This window comes from Puntigrus tetrazona, chromosome 7 (assembly GCF_018831695.1).
Source record: "Puntigrus tetrazona isolate hp1 chromosome 7, ASM1883169v1, whole genome shotgun sequence".
NCBI classification, from domain to species: Eukaryota; Metazoa; Chordata; class Actinopteri; order Cypriniformes; family Cyprinidae; genus Puntigrus; species Puntigrus tetrazona.
This window is the reverse complement of record NC_056705.1, coordinates 32,778,184-32,797,902: the sequence shown is the minus strand read 5'-3', so window position 1 is coordinate 32,797,902 and position 19,719 is coordinate 32,778,184. Positions and strand designations below refer to the sequence as shown.

Here is a 19,719-nt window from a genome sequence, read left to right as displayed (position 1 = left end):
CATAATTCTGTTGAATTGTCGATTTATTCAGTCACTGAGACCATTTTTGTTTCGTAAATTTATAGCTTTGTGACTCATATGAAAGCAACTGTTTCAAGCATTTGATGCAATGAGGTACATGCCAAAGAACACGCCATGCCGCAAAGTGACAAGAATGAGAAAATAAGTATCAATTGACACTTTAACGTAGCATATTGCATTTCCTGAGAACCCAAACCTGAGCCAAGTACTGCAGTATTGAATCTGATCTCATGGATCTCCAAAAGGCTCACCCACAAATTCATCTTCAGATACAGTGAATGTCACTTTAGGTATATTGAAGCACAGAGAATAAATATACTGTACAGTTCACCTAACCATAACCCTGCACATACATCTCTTCTTGAGCGGTAGTAAGCACGTAGCTCTTTAGAGGTCTATACACATTTTAATCTGCTACAGTTAAAGACCATGCACTGGCGAAGGGGGGAAAGCTAATCTTTGAAAACACCAAACTGAAACTTTTCCAAAAATAGTAAAATCTGTTATTTTGTCAGGTTGGAAAAAGAGACTTTTACTTGCAGTTGGTAATATGACCATGCAGCAAGATTACTGATGCTAGACATCATCTTAAGTTGTGATGTGACATCTAGTACAAATGTTCATCTACATGTATAAATGTACACTGATGCTAGGCATTTTGTGACAAAATTATACAAACAAATCCAGTATTTTGCAAATAAAATATCGCAAAGTGATTTGCAAATACAAAAACTATTTGAAAAAAAAATAATAATAATAGCGGTATACACTAATTTGTGTATTGAGTGTTACTGTATTTGTTGTTGTTTTTCTTGTCCCATGTGCTCTGTGTGCTCTTTCTGTCTTTAGTTAACTGTCTCGTTGTATTCGGGTGTTTTAAGTTAATGAAATCATTTACTGTGTGTGTATATAAGTTCCAGTCAGGTCTCGTCTTTGAGTGTGTGTGGTTATAGTCTGCCTGCCTACCTGTAATATTGTTTTCTCTTTTGTGGAACATTAAAGACTGTTAAGTGTTATATTCTCATCGAATGCTCCTTCCCTCAACCACACCGTGACGGTTAAATGTGAGTTTTCCTTTTCATAAGGACACTTTGCTTGATTTCCTCACAAATGCAACTGAGCAACTTTCTTTTCCAAAAACAGCAGATGGTGCTGTCGGTCAATTTATGCTAGTCTCCAAAACGCCTCTTTATCTGTTCAGACCTGTTCAGAAAACATGACTGATTAGTTCACAACATTTACTTGGCAATCTTTCACTATAAACACTGAACAATACTCGATACCTCTAATCCTCTACTGGATCGAGGGATATAGAATATACATATATTGATACAGTTGTTCAACATGCAAAACAATGCAGGGGTATCACAATATATTGTATTGTGGTAGAGATAGCCTACAACATCTCTCTCCACTGTAGGCTATGTCTCAACATATAAAGCAGAATGACAATAAATCTTACTGACCTAATGTAAATTTTTTTTATAAAAAATAAAATAAATAAAATCACAATACATGTTCATGTTAGTAATATAATATATTGTGACACAATATATTGTTACACCCCTTTATTGTTCTGCATGTTAAACAACTGTATCAAAATATAGGTCTATGTATATTTTATATCTTGTGAACCAGTAGAGGATAAGAGGTATGGCGAATGGATCGGTGTTTATAGGGAAAGACTGCCTATTAAATGTTAAGTCATGTCACTATTGATTTTTTAACTAATCAATCATCTTAACAACTTTATAGCACATGTTGTGAATTTGACTGACACTATAGCAGAGTTGCTTTGTGAAAACATCCAAATAGTTAGTTACAGAGATAATTCTGTATTATGTGTGAGATTTCTGCTTCAGAGCTATTCTCACTTCTATATTTGTCTCTCCAATTTGAGCAAGAGATTTTCAGTAAGGAGTGGTGATCGTCCTGTGCCTGCACGTTGTGTACCGTGGTTTTTTCCCTAAGTAAGTAGGCTAAAAGAGCAACTTCCTACAGTTGCATGGTCAATGAGAGTGTCTCATTTGTAAAGACTTTCCAACCGTGTGCTTCTGGGTGAAGCAGTTTCCTTATCTCCAGTGATGGACAAGATGGCTGCCTTCACCAGCTACCATTTAAAATGTTAACATTTTTTCATGCGTACAGACTCAGAATTGATTTGGGTCCATCAACCTGAAGTATGCATTCTTTCTCGAGTTTGCCTTGACAGACCATTTCTTCGGATTGCTTTTGAGGGTCAGCCATATCAACTTTGAGTCAATTGGGAAAAGAGCAAGCTCTCCCCTGCACAGAGCATCTCCTTTCTTAGTATGGAGAACTAAGTCTGTTTAATATCTTCTAGCACTTTATTTTGATGATTCTTGATGGATATTGACTATCAGGAACTTTAGGCGCTTTTCCACTATCGGTCCAAACGGTTCTATGAATTGTCAGGTACGGTTCCAGTTGTGTTTCCACTGAGCCTCGAACGGCGCGGCAACATTTCAAACCTTTTTCGGGCTGGAATTCTTAGCACGGTTACACAACTGTGCTAAAGCGCGCTATTATGAGCAATGTAAACACAAATTAGCAATACAATTTAAATACATTTCTGATCACCCCAAATAAAAAATTCATACATCACTTCATATGTAAACATCCGTGTTACAACAGCCCCACAGTGGAAAACAAAACCATAACTTATTTTTGCAAATTTTAATGTTCACATTACATCTTTTTACTGCTGAGAAAACAGAAGCTGCATTTTAAGTGGCAGTATATGCATTTCCACAGACTGTTTAATGAAGCTGAGGTGCTTGTATTGACTTAAAAGTAGCGAACTTCGTGTCAGCTTAACTCACAATTGAGAACATTCACTATAATGATACGTTTACATGCAGCTGTGAGCATAAATGGACCGGCTGTGAGATGAGACATGTTCAATTTGAAGCAGTCGTGCGCAAACTGATCAGCAGTTAACATCAAAGTACCGTGGACGAGATTTGAAGCATGCGGAGCCGCCTGCTCTCTGTAGCTCTCACAGTGCTTTGATGTCATACAGTGAACGGTCTGCATGGTGCTGCTTCAGATCGAACACACCTCATATCACAGCCGCTCCATTTGTAAGTCATACTTAAGGTCTTGAGGTCTATTTTTGCAGCTGAAAAATGAATAGCTCACGTTGTGTCATTCATGTTCACGTCACTGTGTGCTAGCTTGCAATTTCTCTCTCTCTCTCTCTCTCTCCGCCTAGACCAAAGAATAAATAAAAATCTTTGGATCAAGACGATTCACATAAATTAAATATTTTGATTCAAACGTCAAATTTTGCCAAAAAAGTGACTAGTTTGCAGGTATACAGAATGCATTGTGCTAAAATGGTCTTAAAAAAAAAAACAAAAAACAAAAAAGAAAGATGTCTAAAAAGATGGGTTTATGATGTTTCTTACATTTAGCTGTTTCTAGCTTTACCCTAGAGTTGGTTCACAATCCGTCTATGGATAAATGGTATTTTCAACAGCTTAAACTGGTGAATATTTTGATGTGCTAAAGCTTTTATTTCAAAATAAATATATAGGCGCATCTCAAAAAAATTTGAATATCGCGGAAAAACTTAATCCAAAGATTTTATTTTCTCTGATTTAGATATATACACACAAACTCCACCTGACTGTCATACTGCAATTATTTTCATTCTTAGGGTTAAGCACAATAACACGGCAGGCACATAAAAAGGGGTTGTTTTGGGGCTCAAGCCCCCTTCTTTTTTCAAAATTAAAAGAGCCCCTTTTAACAATTGTTGACAATAATATTGTGTTCAGTAAAACAATGTATATTACTTTGAATTAATTTGAAGTTATTCTTACCTCCCCCGTTCCAAGTGTGACCACAGTTGTTGCCCTCTGTGTTACTCTCAGTCAGACTCAGCAAGGCCTTTGCTACCCTTAGAACCACTTCATTCACAAAATCCCTCGGAAGCGCTGTGCAGTTCCTCATAGTCTCTATCCTTTCTCTTGGTTGGAAGCCATTTACCCAATCAGTCGCAGGGGTTGAAAGATTCTGTCCATTGTCATTGTGATTATGCCTATAATGGCCACTTTGATTGACAATCATACTGACCCGTGGGTTTGTGAATAAAGCCTCACGCCTCCTGATATAATCATTTCGCTGCTTTTCTACTTGAGCCTCTTCAGCCTCTCTGTATTTTCTTCCTTTGCCTATTATGCATACCTGGAAAAGAGATAGACACAGCAGAATGAGGCTCTCTACAGAGTTTCTCAATAGTCATGTACTCATTGCACAAGTTTATTTGTGATAGGCACACTGAAAAAAAAATAAAGTATGAAAAAACTTAAGTATAGCAAACTATACTAGATTTAGCATTAAAAAAATTAATTCATGTACAAAATGAACTGTGTGGGATTAGTAAGTTTTATTATATATTTTCTACATTATCTCATATTGTCACATCTTTGGACTCTTTTGTTGTTGTTTTTATTGTCCCATGTGTTCAGTGTGACCTACTTTCTGTTAATTGTCTAACTGTCTTCAGGTGTGTCGTATTAATTTTGTAATTTACTTATCCAGTTTGTTTCTGTTCAGTTTGTCCGATCGTCGTCTTTAATATGTGTGGTTTTGTTTCCTGCATGCCTGCTTGCAATTATATTGTTTATTTCATGTGTAGAAGAGTAAAGGACTATTTATGTTATATTCTCGTCTAGCGCTCCTTCTCTTAATCAACACCGTGACACATATTTTCTCATGTTAACATTAGATCCAACCTTAATCAAATACACCTCATCCGTGTAATCAAGGTCAAGAAACTTCAAGGCTAGGTTGGGGCTAAACTCTGCAGGACACAGACTCATCAGGACCAGGGTTCTCAACCCCTGATGTACAGGTTTACCTTGAAGTTTCCAAAATCATTTCTGGAGGGCCACTGTCACGCATAGTTTAGTTCCAACTGGTCTCAACACACCTTCCCAAAAGTTTCTAGTCTGTCTAGTAGTATATTAATGAGCGGAAGTGTTGCCCTTTACGACCAAAGAAGCCACAATTCATTAAAAAAATTTAAATGGAGATGGATGCAAGACATTTTTACTTTTACTTATGGCACTGTGAGAAACTACTAATAGGAGTCAATCTCCAGCAGTCCAGTCTAGTGACTCTACAAATACATGAACAACCTACACGTTTGGTGGAGGGTATCCTCAGACAGTCCTCCTCTGTGTAGAAGCCACACACTGTGCTGACTTCAGAGATGAAGTCGATGTACTCCTTGTACTGAGACTTCTTACATTGTCTGCGCTGGTACTTCCCACAGAAGTCAAAAAAGCAGCAGGGAAGCACAAAGTAACGGCAGGAGTAAGATGATCTAGATAAGACAGGAAAGGTTAGAGGACATGATACCAAACAATACAATTAAGTCAAAATATAGATTTACAAAAATATATTGGTTATTTATAATAAAACAGGAAAAACAAATATAAAGTGAGAAATTGACCATGGAGCTAGATGAATTTGACCTAATTTCAGAGATTTGATTTTGGTCCTTCATGTAAAAAACTAGCCAGTAAACATTTTTAATGAAAAGTATGTCTTGGTGGTATTATAGGCCACTCATACAAGTGCTGGTTATATAATTTAAAAAGTTGATTCCACTAATTCCATTCAAAAAGTCAAACTTCTATTATTCTCTTTACGTAAGCATTGTATGAATCTCTATGATATCACTTTCACAAGAGTCCATTCTGAACTTCTCCCGTCTGGATATTTTATTTTCACTGGAACTACCAATAATTCACATCTATGTTAAAAAACATATAAGACAATACTGTGTATGCATCGTCAAACCCAAACACTTAAAACCCTCGGTCTCCTCAACAAAATCAGAATGGCATATTATATTATGTAAAGACGGCGTTTCTCTGCATGAAGTTGATACACTGAAATATCTAGCATGGCTAGATTATGATCACATATTAATCATATTCTACATAAAATTAATTTTGAAATCAGTATTTTACAATGATCTAGAAATGTTCATATAGTGTTCATAAGACATTTGCCTTTCAACTTATACTTTCAATCTTTGTTTATTGTAATGTTGCTTATCTTTTTTCTTTCCTTGTTTGTTTGTTGTTATGCTGTGACTGTGTTACACTGTGAGACACCCTCGAATACCATATATCTCAAGATGTTTTAATAAAAATAAATTCAAATATCATCTGCCATAAATTCAGTTTGCCAAGACACCACGTTTGTGTAATATTGGTTAAACCTTCACCTAGTGACTGACGCAATGCTTTTCTAAACAATAACTGGAACCAGTGGGTGTAGTATATGACTGATGATGATGATGATGTGTGTGTGATTCCTACAAATCTGATTCCAACAGAATTCCAACAGCCATTTCATTGCTTGCCAAAGTTGCTGTATTTCTCACATCGGAAGTCCAATTTTAAAAATTAGTTTTGTGTTACAGGATGAAGTTTTAGGTGTTTTTAGGTGTATAATAATAATAATAATAATAATAATAATAATAATATAATGTAATATAATAATAAAAATCAGCAAGAGACTCCTTATAAAGTGAAATCTTATAGCGTGCCTTGTTTGGATCTCTTAACAATAATCCAAACTAAAAAAACTAAAAACACAAAAATACTGTGAAACAATATTACACTTTAATATATGTTTTTAAAATGTATTCCTGTAATGATAAAGCTGAATACTCCAGTTTACTTCACTAGAGAAGAGATATTTTCCCAACACTTGGTGGTTGATGATGATGACTTGCCTGGCTGCTATTACAGGGATCCATGGTGTAAGCTCATCTGAGTGGTTTCCAATCAGCCAGTCCGTGGTGGGGAAGAGGAAGTCATTGCTGGGAGTGATGGCATTTTCCTGAAATAGATGAGATCACTAGATGTAAAAATACTAAATATTATAGTACAAAATTGCAAGATCTGATTATTTTTCATCCCTTTTAGAAGAAAACAAACACAACCCCCGGTATTTATTCAGTACAGTAACTAAATCAACAAAAAATAAAGCATCAACAGGTGCTAATATTCCCCAAGAGTATAGCTGCAATGAGTTCATGAATTTCTTTACTTCTAAGATTGATACCATCAGAGATAAAATTGTAACTATGCAGCCGTCAACTACAGTTTCACATCAGATAGTGAGCTTTAGATCCCCTAAGGAAAAATTACACTCTTTCTCTATTATAGGAGAAGAAGACTTGTACAAACTTGTTAAATCATCTAAACCAGCAACATGTATGTTAGACCCTGTTCCATCTAAACTATTAAAAGATCTGCTTCCAGAAGTCATAGATCCTATTTTGAACATTATTAATTCATCATTGTCATTAGGATATGTTCCCAAAACCTTCAAACTGGCTGTAGTTAAACCTCTCATTAAGAAACCACATCTTGATCTTAAAGACTTAGTAAATTACAGACCAATCTCTAATCTCCCTTTTCTGTCAAAGATACTAGAAAAGGTAGTATCCTCACAACTGTATTCCTTTTTAGAAAAAAAATGGTGTCTGTGAGGATTTCCAATCAGGTTTTAGACCGTACCATAGTACTGAGACTGCTCTCATTAGAGTTACTAATGACCTGCTTTTATCATCTGATTGTGGTTTTATCTCGTTATTAGTGCTATTAGATCTTAGCGCAGCATTCGATACTATCGATCACAACATTCTCTTGGATAGACTAGAAAACTATGTTGGCATTAGAGGAAGAGCCTTAGCATGGTTTAAATCATATCTATCTGACCGCTATCAGTTTGTAGCATTAAATGAGGAGGTATCATATCGATCAAAAGTGAAATATGGAGTTCCTCAAGGCTCAGTGCTAGGACCGTTACTTTTTAACCTGTACATGTTACCTCTGGGAGATATTATCAGGAGTCATGGTGTTAGCTTTCACTGCTATGCTGATGATACTCAGCTCTATATTTCAGCGCAGCCTGGTGATACACACCAAATTGAGAATCTAACAGAATGCATAGTCGATATAAAAAGCTGGATGATGAGTAACTTCTTAATGCTAAATTCTGAAAAAACAGAGGTGCTAATAATTGGACCTAAAAACCCCACATATAATAATCTAGAACTCAGCCTATCACTTGGTGGCTGCTCTGTTAATTCTTCATCATCAGTTAGGAACCTAGGTGTGCTGTTTGACCGCAATCTGTAAAGCATCTGTAAAACTGCGTTTTTCCATCTTAAAAATTTATCTAAATTACGACCTATGCTTTCAACCTCTAATGCATTATGAATTAATTCATGCGTTTATGACCTTGAGGTTAGATTATTGTAATGCTTTATTTGGTGGTTGTTCTGCACGCTTAATAAACAAACTTCAGCTAGTCCAAAACGCAGCAGCCAGAGTCCTTACTAGAACTAGGAAGTATGATCATATTAGCCCGGTTCTGTCAACACTGCACTGGCTCCCTATCAAACATCGAATAGATTTTAAAATCTTATTAATTACCTATAAAGCCCTGAATGGTTTAGCTCCTCAATACTTGAGTGAGCTCTTATCACATAGTCCTGCACGTCCGCTGCGTTCTCAAAACTCTGCCCATTTGATAATACCTAGAATATCAAAATCAATTGCGGGCGGCAGATCCTTTTCCTATCTAGCACCTAAACTCTGGAACAATCTCCCTAACTCTGTTCGGGAAGCAGACACACTCTGCCAGTTTAAATCTAGATTAAAGACACATCTTTTTAACTTAGCCTACACATAACACACCAACACACCTAACACTACTCCTACAATACGATGTACTTGTGACATCGTAAAAAGAATGGCATCTACGCTAATATTAGTCCTGTCTCTTTCTCAATCAGTTTTCACAGTTTGTATCCAGACTAGATGGTGGATCAGCACCCAGAGATTATGTTCATCAGAGACCAGAGCACCTAGATGCACCCCGTGGACCAATCACCAGATCCTGATGCACACACACACACGCACACACTAAGTCATTTACACTACCTGACACAGCTGCGTTTAAAATTGAACTGGAAGTTAAGTGCTGGGTATCCGGTCAGAGGAGAACTGACCCCAACTGATTCTGGTTTCTCCCAAGGTTTTTTTTCTCCATTCTGTATGCATGGGGTTTTGTTTCCTTGCCGCTGTCGCCTCTGGCTTGCTTGGTTGGGGACACTTAACTTCTAGTGATTATCGTTGAATTGACTACAGAGACCGTCTCTGCATTTAATAAGAAATTGGTCACTCTCGTCATTATACATCCCTGTCATTATACTGTACAGTGCTTTGATGCAACCTGTGTTGTTAAAAGCGCTATATAAATAAAAATGATTGATTGATTGATACATTATAATTATTTATTTATTTATAATCTGCATTATACATATGAGACATAAATTCTTGAAATATATTTGATTTAGTTAACAGAAAAACAAGAGAAAAAAATGCTTAATTTGCTTAATTTGTTCACACAAAGGAAACTCAAATGGCAGAAAGCAAGAATACAGCTGAAGTGATTGCATCAGTGTACACACACACACACACACAAACAGAGCCACCACTTTCGGCCTTACTAACGACAGCACAGCTGGTACTTTATCAAAATAAAATATAGTGCATGCCTCTGTGTCACTGTTGGAATGCAACTTAAGTACAAAGACGTTAACTTAATAATAAATAATAATTTATCATTTAGATGTGTTATATCGCAAATATGAACATATTATGGAATATTTGGATTTGTGCTGAATTAAAGAGGTAGGATACACAAGCACAAAGCTCCATTTTGCAAACAGTTGGGTGCTTAAGTCTTTAAAGTATACTTCTATGTCAGTCTATGAGAAACTCGTTCAGAAGCATGGTCACCGTCTAGGAGCTTTGTTTTCAAGGGTGCATTCACTGTTCTTCTGCTGGCAAACATCAAACAATGGTGCATTGCTGCGGGGTTGCCTGTATTCATCGTAAGGCTGCAAGCACCAAAATTTAAATGTCCATACCATTACGGTTCAGTATGAATAAACACTCAAGGGCTGAGCCAGGCCTAGCTGGAGTGTTCCCAATGCTCCAAATAGTAAAATTAAAAACTGAACATTATCTTTATTTGTACGTTTTCTGAGAGTAGTACTTTTTCTCTGCTCACGTCTGGACTAATGCTGCTGCTTATCACAAGTTGTAGGCTTTTTGTTTATATGCTTTGTGAATGTTCAAGAAACAAAGTCCAAACCAGTGAAATATGATTTTCAAACCCCTGCTGATGACAACAAAACGATCACAATGATTGACATTTACAAAGTCAGCACTCTCAGAGGGCAGAAAATCTACATAAAAGTATCTATCATGTCTTATATGTTTATTTAATAAATGGGGGAAATCTGATCTGTAACATTATATTAGATCCATGCATTACAGTAGGTCTTAATACATATCTATCTCAGTGTTAATCAAACATTAGAAGTAGAGCTGGGTAATTAATTCTATGCAATAGTGGCGTGCATCTTGTCAGTGAAGCTGGTTCTGCAATCAGCTGTTAATCTCCATTACATGCATGTTCTACACAGAGCCTTAGTTCACTAACTAGCTACGCAAAAAAAAAAAAAAATAAATAATAATATTATGTATCATTTTTCTGAAATAATTTGCGTAGCTTCTTAATGAACTACAGCTCTGTGTAGTAAATACTGCTTCTTCTGAAAGCATGTGGAAATACCACATTTAACATGTTTTTACTCCAAACTCACTTCATAACCTCAGTAGTGTTTGAAACAAATCCTTCTTTGAGATGATTGCTTGTGATGTGATCGTTGATTGGCATTGCATTATTATCTGGCTTATTATAAAGAAATTTTATGTTAAGTTGTGTGTTTATTAGTCTATGGGCAGGACTGTCCAAACTTGGTCGTGGAGGGCCGGTGTCCTGCAGAGTTTAGCTCCAACTTGCCTCAACAGACTTGCATGGAAGTTTCTAACATGCCTAGCATGAGCTTGATTAGCTTCAGGTGTGTTTAATCAGGGTTGGAGTTTAGACAGCCCTGGCTATGGGCATTCCATGGGTTTCTTCTGTTGATCGTATTTGGAGTCTCGACACGAGAGTGCCCTATGGCCTTAGGATGGAGATTTACTGCTGATCAAAGTAGCTTCACAGTTAAATGTGCATGGACTTATCGCAGCTATTGCGTTATCATGGGTGCGATTTTATTGATTTATCGCCCAAACCTAATTGAAAGAAAAGAGGAAATGACTCTCTGCTCTTTTTAATAAGAATAAATTAAATAAAATGGCTATATTGTAGGGCTGTCAGTTTAACATGTCAATTAGTCTATTAGTAAAAATATTATGTAAATTAGAATATTTTAAAGCAGTTAACACACTGCCCCTGTCCCCAGACCTGTACGTTTTCTTACATTTACATTACATTACAACTCCCTTGATGGCAATGACTGCTCCGACACAACCAGGTTTCCTTTTTTTTAAGATCAGTGCAAAAGACTAAAAATACTCTTGTGAAATAAAGAAAAATAAATAAAACCCATACATGACACACAGTCATGATTAATTATTATTAATGTAGGAGGTTATTATTATTATTATTATCTTTGTTCCTCTCCATTTTCATCTTCTGTAGTTGTCTCTGAAGCATAAGGCTGCCTCTGCAACAAGGAACCACTCTGGCCGTTTCTTTGCCTCTCTCTTTTCTTCAACATTGTTTCAAAACCACCTTAGCGAGATGTGGCCTCTGCTAAGGTAACTGCCTCCTCTCCATCAAGTTTGGACTTGTGACTGATGATGACAAGATTTATGATTTTGGGATGAGAAATATCGCAACGTCTGAGCTAGATTGCTATCTATTGGTTAAAACATTTTTGGATGTGTCCAAAGCGGAGTTTAAAGACACGATGTAAACTATACTCTTAGCTGACTTTTTAAGTCAAGCTCTCAGCTCTTAGTGTACCTTTGTATTTAGTTTCTGAAGGCTAAATAAAGTGCTTTTGCATTCACACAGAAACACGCAGCATCTCCCTGACATGGCTGCATGGCTTCATTCTCTATCATAGGAGAGGAAGAATTGAAAATAAAATAAATATAAAATAAATAAAAAATGTGTATGTTAATTTGTTTAAATTACAACATAACACACACTCAAACACATTGTGATAATGAGAAATCCAGCCGAAAATGCAGTAAAATATAAAAATAATTAATTCTCATGTTGAAATTACACTTTGTGCAAGGTAGATGTCACAGTGTGGTTCAGGGAAGGTGCGCTCTATGGATATAACTTTTAACAGCTTTTAATATTCTACACAAGAACAACTACTAATACAGGCAGGCAGGTAGGCAGACTTCCACACACAATAAAGAAGAGACCGGATGATTTAACTTATATACACAAAGTAAATGAACTGAGTAACTGTCCTCTTTCTTGTGAAAAATTTCATCCTCTTTTCTAAAAATTAACTCATTATTAAAAAAATAAGTTAAATGTTTTATATTTTGCAGACCCACAATATATTTACATATATGAACATTTACTAAAAACAAATGTACTTAAATATTCTGCACTTGACCTAAGGGGTCATGAGGATCCTAAATAAAGTGTACCAGGCTTTAGTAGAAAGGATATAGTGAAGCATTTTTTCCTTATGTGGAAAAGTCCAAAGCGGAGTTTAAAGACACGATGCAAACTATACTCTTAGCTGACTTTTTAAGTCAAGCTCTCAGCTCTTAGTGTACCTTTGTATTTAGTTTCTGAAGGCTAAATAAAGTGCTTTTGCATTCACACAGAAACACGCAGCATCTCCCTGACATGGCTGCATGGCTTCATTCTCTATCATAGGAGAGGAAGAATTGAACAAACTTGTATGTTAGACCCTATTCCATCTAAACTATTAAAAGATTTGCCCGAAGTCATAGATCCTATTCTGACCATTATTAATTCATCATTGTCATTAGAATATGTTCCCAAAAGCTTCAAATTGGCTGTAGTTAAGCCTCTTGACCCCAAAGACACATCAGACCTATCTCTAATCTCCCTTTTCTGTCAAAGATACTAAAAAAGGTAGTATTCTCACAACTATATTCATTGTTAGAGAAAAACAGTATCTGTGAGGATTTCCAATCAGAATTCAGAGTACTGAGACTGCTCTCATTAGAGTTACAGATGACCTACTTCTATCATCTGATTGTATCTGTTTGTATTTCGTTATTAGTGCTATTAGACCTGCATTAACTCCAAACCTAAAGTCACTCTCTCCTTCTGTACTCCTCCAGCAGTTCTCGGTCGCTGTATAATTTTTCCCTGAACTTTGTCAACCTGGCCTTTTGCTAAAGATTTTCTCACTTGCTGACTGTCTACAATGAAACAAATCATAAAGCAAAATATCAATAGTTAGTATATTTTTAAAAATTCATACACCGTATGCTTAAATTCTTACTTCTGAAACAGTTCTGTTCTTTTACTGCAATGTGTAAAAGGATGCAGTATATGATTTAAAGTCGGTATGTGTGTTTAAACAGTCCTTAAAAAATGTTGCAGAGAATGAGAACATCCGACATGGACACATAATTTTTCTACTTTTTTCATCATTATTTAAAGAAGATCTAGCAGAACATCCTTTTTTTTTAATAAAAAATGTGTATGTTAATTTGTTTAAATTACAACATAACACACACTCAAACACATTGTGATAATGAGAAATCCAGCCGAAAATGCAGTAAAATATAAAAATAATTAATTCTCATGTTGAAATTACACTTTGTGCAAGGTAGATGTCACAGTGTGGTTCAGGGAAGGTGCGCTCTATGGATATAACTTTTAACAGCTTTTAATATTCTACACAAGAACAACTACTAATACAGGCAGGCAGGTAGGCAGACTTCCACACACAATAAAGAAGAGACCGGATGATTTAACTTATATACACAAAGTAAATGAACTGAGTAACTGTCCTCTTTCTTGTGAAAAATTTCATCCTCTTTTCTAAAAATTAACTCATTATTAAAAAAATAAGTTAAATGTTTTATATTTTGCAGACCCCCAATATATTTACATATATGAACATTTACTAAAAACAAATGTACTTAAATATTCTGCACTTGACCTAAGGGGTCATGAGGATCCTAAATAAAGTGTACCAGGCTTTAGTAGAAAGGATATAGTGAAGCATTTTTTCCTTATGTGGAAAAGTCCAGCTGGAAAGAGGTTGTTACCTCTTTCTAATATAAAAGTGGAGGACTGGCCTCTCTCTTGGTCACAATCTGCAGCAAGCTATGGTTTCTATATGACTGTCTGACCTTTAAATCTTTAAAGACCATTTATTGAGTTTGTCTCTTACATGTTGAGAGTCGTTTAGCACAACAGAGTTTAGTTCCTTGAATGGTGATTTTGATTAGTATAATGTAAGAATTCAGTATCTAAGCTATTTTATTCATAAAAATTGAAGGGCATGGTTCACAATAAGCTAGTGTCCTCCTGAATGTTTGTATGTTTGCACAGCGTGATCATAAACAAAAATAACACACATCATTTTCTCAGGCCACATGTAAAATTTTATGAATTGCGATAAAGTAGATAGTTAAATAGTTGTTTGTCTTTCCAATTATTATTTTGAGCTGTGTTATTGGTTACTGTGTTATTTCAAAAGGCTGCAAATGTGTTTTTATACATAATGGTGTAATTAATAAATGCATAATAATTGTCATAATCGTGCAACCATAATAACACCTCAGACAATAATTACCAACAAAATATGCAGAGACTAAACACATTAGATCATAAAATGAAGTTATTATTTTGAACACTCAGTTGAAGTTGTGGAGTAAATGTCATCTTTTGTTGGGAAATGCTTCATTTTAAGCTATTTTATTGCATGTTTGTCTTGCAGAGAATGAGCACCTTTTACTGATTACATAAACTGAAGTTTTAAAAAATCTGCCAACTGCATAATATGTTGAACACAAATCATAATAAAAATACATCTTGATGCGGGCCACAAAATTAAAGCAGATGGGCAGGATACCTACTAGTACATATTAAAACGGCACATTTATAATGCATGACATTTTATTGACTTTCCATACTGATCCATAATTAAAGAATAATAAAAAGTGAGTTTATAAAAAAAGTCTAAGTCTTAAAAAACACTGTCCAATGTTTTAATAGTATCTTACCTCTAGATGAGTACCAGGCCCATACATGTCCCAGATCTTTCTTTTGCGAATGTCCAAGCCCTTTCCAGGATGCTGAAACCCAGGAGTAAATGAGTAAACTGAGGAGCTGGTTAATAAAAACATAACAGATTACAGGACAGAGGCTGTATATACCTCACTTTAAGTCCTGAGGGAAGCAGTCAAAGTTCAGTAGGACTTTATACAATTTAAAACTTATTTCAACAAGTGAAAGATACATACATATATTTTAGATTCATTACAAGTAAATAATTAATTTTTCTTTGATGAAATATAATAGAGAATTTCAATAGAAATAGAAATTTCAATAAAAGCTAAACTAACAGATCATTAAATTAAGCTTCACTACACTATAACTACACCTTTGTAAAATGTAGTAAGCTAAGCCACAACAACACGACAAAAGTAGTTTACTAAATCTAAGCAATTTTCATAAACTATTTTTTTTATATTGAACCAAAATAATAACAAGTCAGCGCTCAATAAAATGTAATTCAAGAAGGCATAATAGTTCAGGGACTGTATTCACAAAACATCTTACGGCTCGGTACAGCACAACTTGTTTTAGATTGCTTTCCACAGCAGTTTAGTACCACTTTAAGAGGAACCTACTACATTAATTATATAGAATTTGTGGTAAGTAGGTAGGACTACCTGAATTATTGAAAGGAATACAGGCTGAAAATGTTTATCAATTAATGTGAACTAATGTTTTTTAGTAATTATGATCTGAGTTATCAAGCATGTTCATATATTCTTCGCAGCCTGCAGTTAAATGGACAGACTCCAGCTTTGGACAATCACAGAACATGGCATGTGAATTCTGTTGACATCAAATCTAGTAAGTCATCATTATCTAAGCATTAGCTTCTCATGGTTTCATCGTGTGTGGCCCTTTAACTGAAGCGGTGACTTGGTCCTTTGAAAAACTGAATACCAGTATGTTATTAATGATGGCATAATTGTGAAATAACATGAATATGAACATGAAAGTTGAAGCTTTTGCACACAATATACACTTTGATCTTAACTTTCTGCTTCATTCTTAAACAGCATAACAGTAAAATCAACAGCAGTAACTGTTAATTAATTTTGAAATTTTTGGGTATTTCAATTGCATTATTAAATAGTTTAATAGGTTACTTAATATTAAAAGGATAAAAAAAAAGCTGTGTTTTCCGGTGCCGCTAATTTTGAAGAATATGACTACATAATGTTAAACAAGACATTTGAATGCATAAAAATAATAACATTACTGCAAACCTTTAACCATTTCTTATTATGTCATATACAGTGCCTTGTGAAAGTATTCGGCCCCCTTGAACTTTGTGACCTTTTGCCACATTTCAGGCTTCAAACATAAATCTATAAGACTGTAATTTTTTGTGAAGAATCAGCAACAAGTGGGACACAATCATGAAGTGGAACGAAATGTATTGGATATTTCAAACTTTTTTAACAAATAAAAAAACGGAAAAATACTTTCCAAAATAATACCATAATACCATATACAGTGCCTTGTGAATACTACCATATACACTGTATACTTTTTGTGCATGGGAAACAAAAGGTGTTTTCTCTGACATGCTGCAATTGAACATAAAACCATAAAATACATCAAAAACGCAACATAATTATAAAAGGAATTTTGTTTGTGCACTTCAGAATCCAAATTTAATATGTGTGGTTTTATTAGTTTTTTTATTTTTATTTATTAGTACTATTATTTACTTGTTTGTGAATGATTAAAACTGTTAAGCCGTGTTAAATTCTCGTCAAGTGCTCCTTCCCTGAACCACACTGTGACACAGGGAGAGAATAAGGATAATCATTTGGATAATATTTTCAGTCATTGACAACTTAAATGGCGCTCTTCACCTCATACAAACCTACTGTATTCCTCCAGAGAGGACTGTAAAATTGTAGAACTGCAGAATTGGTTGCAATAAATAAATGATTGTAATTACACTTATCTGTATTTCATGTTTTTTATACTGTAACGTTACAGAGATCATTTTTGTTAGTTTTAGATGTAGCATTAAAGACTATAAAACATTTTAATGCTATACTGTTACTAAAATGGTCATTTTCCTGTATATTTCGCTCAATTACGTTTTCTATCTTTTTATATTTACCTGTACTATAAAATGTGTAGGTTTCGGTTTGGGGGTGGGGGGGGTCTAAACGTCTTAAAAGGTTTATTGCTAAGATGATACAAGTATCTATATAAACTATAAATAAATATTTTACTTTTTTAGCTAAAAATATGTAGTGATTTTTATATATTTTAAAACTCTTTACAAAATCAAAAAAACGTTACACGATTTACAAAAAAAAAAGAGGAAAAAAGGTCTGATACTTAAGATCGCTTTCTAAAATAACAAGTTACAGATGTAGACTCCTCATGAAATACTGCAACTGAAAACTCCTGCAACTAACACACTGGTTTTCAGGATTTCAAAGAAACAAGTCACCACTTTAGTTGAGGGGCCACACACAATTAAGTTAATGATGAATACTGTATTTGAATGTGAACAGAATTCACATGCTATGCGGTATTCTTGGCCAGAGTTGAGGTCTCTTCATTTACCTGGAAGGCTATATGAACATGCTTAACTATTAAAAAAAAGTAACAAAGCAAGCATTAGTTCTCGCATTAATCGAGACTGTCCCAGCCTGTACGCATGCATGAGGTGATGTGGATTTTTGTACACTCATTAAGTAATTCAAGTAGTTTTACCTGCACAAAATATTTACTATTTTTAATGCACAAATTTGTGACAATTTATGTACTGTAAACATAGATTTATTAATTCATGTACCCTTACCGTAAAGTGTTACCAAACTTTTTTGATGCCACACTGGCCAGAGTAAAAATGTAAAAATTTTTGCAATTTTCCTTTTTCACTTGGAACCTCAACTGAGATGGTACTAATAAAAGTACCATGTACTGTAATCCCCCAAAAGTACCAAACCGTACCGTGAAGTGAAAAAGCGTCATTACAGATATGAAACAAAATACATGGTTTGGCAATTCAACACATCAGCAAATACATTAGTTAACCTACCCCTTCATTGTTTAATATGTGAACCAGGAGGCCATTTCCACAGCCGAGATCCACAAAGGACTGTTTGGTTGTTGTTCCCTTTTCAGCACGCTCTTCACCCCATAAGATCTGCAGAGTAGACAGTGAGATAATGTTTTTCTTTTATGCATAAACTGTCAGAACTATATGCATTAACTATTCTTAGATAATATTTACTCAATAAGGGTGAAACTATAAAATTGTATCTATAAAAACGCACAATTTGCATAATAATAAATCAATATTTCAACCAACCAACAAATATGTAGCAATGGCAACATCTTCAAACACAAACTTCTCTGGATCAGTAACTTCGGGCCAGACCTTGAACGAAAGAAAAAAAAGTTATCTTATTTGTCTAAATTGTAGTATGCAGTATTTAAAACCAAGCCAACAAACAGTGCATAGGGATAGCATGACACTAAAACCCTGGGACCATACAGATTTATTCTCCTCCACAGGCATGTGCAACAAATTATATATAATTATAAATTATTATAAATTTGCTATAATTTATTCTCAATTATTGTGCATTTAAATCTTAAGTGACAATAAAGATTTAGGTACTTAAAGGATTAATTTAAAGACGTTTGCAAAAATGTTTTCTGAAAATTTGTGTTGGATAAAAACTGAACTCATGCTGCTTAAACATAGCAGTTTTTTGATAGCACCACAGATCCATGGTGTTCACTTCTCACTTCAAATAAATGGCTTATTTATTTTAGAAAATATTTTTACATGGTTAAAACTAAATTATACACATCACTGCAAATTTATAAACCAAAACAAATGGTTGATTTAATGAACTTAGTAGTGGGGGCAGAAATTACAGCCTTTATTTCACAGTAACTTTATCTGCACTGTATGAACATCCACTGACAACAAGCCCCTAAAAGGACCTTTGCAAAAAATAAAAATGAAGGTTTTAGCGTGCGCATGAGAAAAGTTTAGTGTGAAAATGAGAAACTATTGCTTATTATTCTAATTAATTTAACTGACCAGTAAAGAGTCAGTCTTATCCCATCCATTAGAGATACTGAAATGCATATTAAAGTTGACTATGCATAATTTATCAGTGTGATAAACGATACACGATCCAGTGGTTATCCTTGGTATTACAGCCTTCACTTGTCATAAAATAATCTGTGATTGTTTGAATTTTCTGATGGTTCCAAAGCAGTATAAAGTTATATGCCTAACCATACTTCATCAGAATAACTTTTGTTCTGTTAGTAAAATTTTTGGATAGAAATAAAAGAATTTGGATAATGCAAATGTATAAGACAAATACTGCTTTCAATATTAGTGTTATTTAAAATGGTGTTACGACACTTTCAGTTATTAAAAAAAGTTCCTCAATATATAACATGTTGACAAGGTTTCGTAAGTATGGTTGGAATTCCCCAAAGAACTGTTAATCCACATTGAAA

At 34.7% G+C, this 19,719-nt stretch overlaps 1 protein-coding gene across 1 annotated transcript in view; it reads right to left on the bottom strand.

The window, feature by feature from the left end:
- Window positions 1-19,719, bottom strand: part of trmt44 (tRNA methyltransferase 44 homolog) — a 37,580-nt gene that overhangs the window by 2,877 nt on the left and 14,984 nt on the right. Inside the window, exons 4-9 of the mRNA XM_043245218.1 lie at window positions 18,545-18,613; window positions 18,272-18,379; window positions 15,186-15,257; window positions 6,803-6,909; window positions 5,194-5,377; window positions 3,870-4,233 (exon numbers count right to left, since the gene is read on the bottom strand). Of these exons, the coding sequence (XP_043101153.1) occupies window positions 3,870-4,233; window positions 5,194-5,377; window positions 6,803-6,909; window positions 15,186-15,257; window positions 18,272-18,379; window positions 18,545-18,613 (904 nt within the window). The remainder of the gene's footprint in view (window positions 1-3,869; window positions 4,234-5,193; window positions 5,378-6,802; window positions 6,910-15,185; window positions 15,258-18,271; window positions 18,380-18,544; window positions 18,614-19,719) is intronic.